The following is a 4792-nucleotide window of genomic DNA, read 5'->3' as shown; positions in this document are numbered from 1 at the left end:
CGCTCTCTCAGCCGTGGGGGCGATATAATGTGATGGTCAATCCCACTATTCGTTGGTAAAAGAGTAGCCCAAGAGTTGGGTGGTGATGACTAGCTGCCTTCCCTCTAGTCTTACAGTGCTAAATTAGGGACGGCTAGCGCAGATAGCCCTCGTGTAGCTTTGCGCGAAATTCAAAACAAACAAATATTAATAAAAGAATAACACGCCACAAGAAAAGAGAACCAGAACAATTTACTGTCACAAAATATCAAAGATGGTAATCGTGACTACAACAAATATACTTACAATAATACAATAATACGACCATGAAGCCATTATAATTAAACAGGGTAAAAGGTTGTAAACCAATTGTGCTATTGCAAAGTTGTATTCTCATACATTAAAATCAATACACTGTTGAGTAGCATTTTTAATATATATATATTTTCCAACTCACTATGTATTGAAATGATATGGAAAAGATATTGTAAATGTATTGAAATTAAATATCAAAATATACAACAATAATCTTATAACATTATAGTTTCTCTTAAAAATATACAATAATATAATAATTGCTTTAAATGGTAATAAACTTCGTTATTCAAAATCTTAAATACCAAATTTAAATCCGAAAAAAAAGGCTTAGCGTTTCTATAACGGATGCTGAAGGTGGCTTATAATCTACTACATTTACAACTTTATTTAATATTGATTTATATAAAGTGAATGTGTCTTTATTCAAATTTTAGTTTAGTTTGTTTGTTTGAGTTTTTCAAAACGTACAAAATCTCAGTAGATAAATAACCTACATGAACAATGTCAATACTTGTATAAAGTTCAGTGATATGTTAACGACAGTAATTTTATGGAAGACTAAAGGAGTAAAAACGAGAAGCAGTCCCAGTTCGAAATATGCTTCGCAGACAGTAATCTTAACAACGCAATGTTCGTATTTATTACAAAATGTTTTACAACGAACATTAACGCATTATAACAGAGTATTTCGTAAAAAAAATTAACGATCAAATAACATTTTTACCAGCACACCAATTACTGCTACGTGCTAAAAATACATACACCTTGCTAACAATTTTTAAGTACCATAAGTATTTATATACACAACGACGAACAATAAAGCTCCAAAATGTCTATGTTATATATAAGTTGAACTAACATAGACCCTACAAGTATTTTCTCCTGACTATCGCGTTCGTCATTTCACATTAAATCTAGTGACAAGGTTAAAAGTTGTAAGTTAAATGTATTTCAAAAATCACTCTACTTCGTAAACTTAGGAAATAAAATATCATACCAGTGTGCTAGAAAACACGTTTATAATATATTTGTAGTTAAATCTTTTATTTGACTTTTCTGACTCGTACATTGAACTTTATACTACTAATTGCAAATTTCAATAATAAGTTTGTTTGTTATTAAGCACAAAGCTACACAATGAGCTATCTGTGCTCTGCCCACCACGGGTATCGAAACCCGATTTCTAGCGTTGTAAGTACGCAGACATACCGTTGTTCCACTGGGAGGCTAAATATATTGAAATACCACAATAAAACCAACAAAAGTGCTAATTTGAAAATACACCCAAAGAAACGTAAATTAAGTGAATAAACGTATTCCATTATTAAATATTTTTATGAATAGCTGTGATCTTCTAAGAAGATAAATTAATAAACGATCTTTTTCTTCTTCATTGACATTGCTATTTAGGCAACACATTTTGTATTTATGAGGGAAAATAACTTTTGTCTTTAAATTTTGATTCGAGTCGAATATGCAATATAAACATATTGTGATTGAATATTGTTTGTTGATTATTTTGTTAGGAAAGTCTAAATATGTATTCTATTTTCACATGTTTTGGTATGGATTGTATAGAAAAGAAATTAAATAAATTCGTACTCATGTTTCAAAATTTGTGTAAATACCTTTCCGTTAAGTTCCTTAATTAATTTTAAGAACACCGACTTCTTTTGATATATCTGCTTCGTAAAATGTTTAAATATTCGCTTAATTTCCTTTAAAAAAAAGTGATATTTTAGCTAAAAATTCAATATCCTTTCTGTTTCATTCTGGTCCAATTTGAATTTTCGAAAAATACAGTTCGTTTAAAATGACATATCCAAAAAATAGTCTATATCAAACTAGACTTAAATTAAATATTTCAGCTTAACATTCATCCATCTAAAGTATGAGATTGAAAGACAATCAAAGCGCATATCTATAAATTTTTAAACGATGAAAACGACGATTTTTTCTAATCAAAAACACTTATGTCTCTATCGCACAAGTTCTATGTTATTCTGAAGATATAAATCTACATTTTGAATATCAAGATAATGAGACCTACTCTAGAAGAACACTTCGAAGTCATATCGATTTGCTGGACATGTCACTCCGATTTTACACCAATAAGTATAAAAATCGTAAGACAATAAGTAGATTATAGGAAGACTGCTCAACCCACGTTTTCACTCTCTAATAAAATGACTGTTTTTTTCAACACGATCATAGAACAAGAGTTTGTGTAACATTTTACTTTCCATTGGTCAATAAGTGTGAACAATAGATGAAATGAACTGCAGATTATATGCTATAGTCGAAGTCCATTGCTTACTACGCTTTTGTTTTAAAATACCGAGGAAACATTAAAAGCTGTTCAAGTATTAAAGTCTGAATAACGAATGGATCATGTTTTGATTACTCTGAAATCACACCATAATAGTTATAACTATTTCTCTTATAAGTGTATATTAAGACACATATATAAAGCAATGTGCAAAATGTATTCTACGTAAATAGTACAAATTTATTAAGATATCCCATCTAAAAAGTATTTGATTAAGTAAATATTCTGACGATAAAAAAACAACATTTATGTCCTCTACCTATGAATACTTTAGCGCCATCTACTGGCCAAAAACACTTTCACCGCCTAATTTCCTAACATTTTGGCACCAAACCTTAAATTTCATTACAGTAGTCTGAAAGTTGATCTCTACGCTACAGAGCATGTTGTGTTTTTTTTATTTTAGCCAAGGCTTTAATTCTTCTTTCTAAAAACATCTCAGACTGCCGTTGTTAGAGTCATGCTCTCTTCTCGTAACTTTCTTTCTCTGATTTCAGACTGGATATCAATGTCAGGCCGGAATAGTTTCTTACACCGCTAGATGGATATAGATGAGATTATATTAGAACATAGTACAGGAAGCTATAGGTAGTTTATATGTTATAAAGAGGCAAGCATTAAACACTGCTATTGATTATAGTAAAATAAAAACAAATGTTTTGTTCAGATAACTGTCTAAATTTTTGTAAGATTAATGATATTTCACTGGTGACGTAGAAACACCCTACTCGTTGAAACTATCACCAGTACAGATACAACGCAATCAAACGGAGGAAACAATTTTGACTTAATAGGGGTATTTTTGGGGTTTCCAAACATTTGAGTCAGATAATTTCTAGTTAAAGAATGAATGAAATTGAGCCACTTAAATTAACTAATTTTGGGGGTTTGAAAACATTTCGGTCAGATATTTCTAGTTAAATAATAAAGTAAAATTAGAGCCACTTAAATTAACTGATTTTTGGGGTTTGAAAACATTTTGATCAGATATTTCTAGTTAAAGAATGAATGAAATTGAGCCACTTAAATTAACTAATTTTTGGGGTTTCCAAACATTTGAGTCAGATAATTTCTAGTTAAAGAATGAAGTGAAATTAGATCCACTTGAATCAACTAGTTTTTGCCGCTTGCTATAATAATAGCTAGATAATTTCTAGTTAAAGAATGGGGTGATATTAGACCCCGAATAACAGGCAAAATGCTTACTTCCTTGAAAGTTCCTGGGGTTACGATGAACTTGAAACTTGCATAACCTGGAATACAGAGCATTGAAGACAAAGCTAACATCCAACCAATAAGCTGGCCCCACCAGGGATAAACGTAGCCGATATAATCCAAAGGCTTATACTGCACTAAACTGAACAGGAACACTCCCTGTTTATATACGAAAAAATATATCTCTTACTTTAAGTATTTCTCGTGCTTTATTGACATCTAGTGAATTATAGTATATGTAGAACTATGTTTCTTGTGAACTTTTAAAGTCTATCAGAAACTGATGATGTAGATTTAAATCGCATAAAAAAACGATAAAATCCTAGCACTGTCGAAAAGTGGAGCTATCGAAAGCGCCAAGGTTTTATTGTTTTTTATGTGATTTACCTATTTTATTATTCCTCATATAATTTTACAATTAAAAATATTATTTCATATTGTGAGACCAATAATAGTTTTGATCAAACTTAAAATAACACAGGGCCTTAGTTTTTGGTATTTGTTGCTCATAACAATGACCAAACATTGTTAAACCGTTTCATTGTAGCACCAGTAGTACTGTATAATGACGAAAGTTGGGATTAAAGCCTTGAAACAAAAACTAGATGGATATGATAGATTCCTGATGCGAATTCTAAGTATGACATCTTATAAAAGTAAATGAAAGAATGCGAATAAAAGTATGTCTAGGAACAGTGAGGACATACAGAGGAAACAGGGCAAAAGTAAAAAGAGCGTCGTGAGAGCATCAAGGTAAGACGCTAGGTGAAAAGTAGTGTGAAAGGATTCTAATAAATAAATCGAAACAATAAGTTATTGCGACGGATTTATTATTCTATATTTGTTATAATATAGATGTTTGTTTAAATTAAATTTATATTTAGAAATGTACATAACGTATACCGTTAAATATGTATTGCAAAACTCCCGCCTATTCTCTAAAGTTGAGGA

At 30.6% G+C, this 4792-nt stretch overlaps 1 protein-coding gene across 1 annotated transcript in view; it reads right to left on the bottom strand.

Moving 5' to 3' along the window:
* Positions 1 to 1681: 1681 nt before the first annotated feature.
* The window catches only part of LOC106478520 (sodium- and chloride-dependent GABA transporter 1-like), a 65728-nt gene continuing 62617 nt past the window's right edge, over positions 1682 to 4792 (bottom strand). Inside the window, exons 13-14 of the mRNA XM_022382419.1 lie at positions 3833 to 4000; positions 1682 to 3163 (exon numbers count right to left, since the gene is read on the bottom strand). Coding sequence (XP_022238127.1) covers positions 3065 to 3163; positions 3833 to 4000 — 267 coding nt within the window. The 3' untranslated portion in view covers positions 1682 to 3064. The remainder of the gene's footprint in view (positions 3164 to 3832; positions 4001 to 4792) is intronic.

This window comes from Limulus polyphemus, unplaced genomic scaffold, assembly GCF_000517525.1.
Source record: "Limulus polyphemus unplaced genomic scaffold, Limulus_polyphemus-2.1.2 Scaffold11, whole genome shotgun sequence".
Taxonomy (NCBI): Eukaryota; Metazoa; Arthropoda; class Merostomata; order Xiphosura; family Limulidae; genus Limulus; species Limulus polyphemus.
Note: the sequence above shows the minus strand (reverse complement) of the source record. Positions and strands in the feature narration are given on the sequence as shown.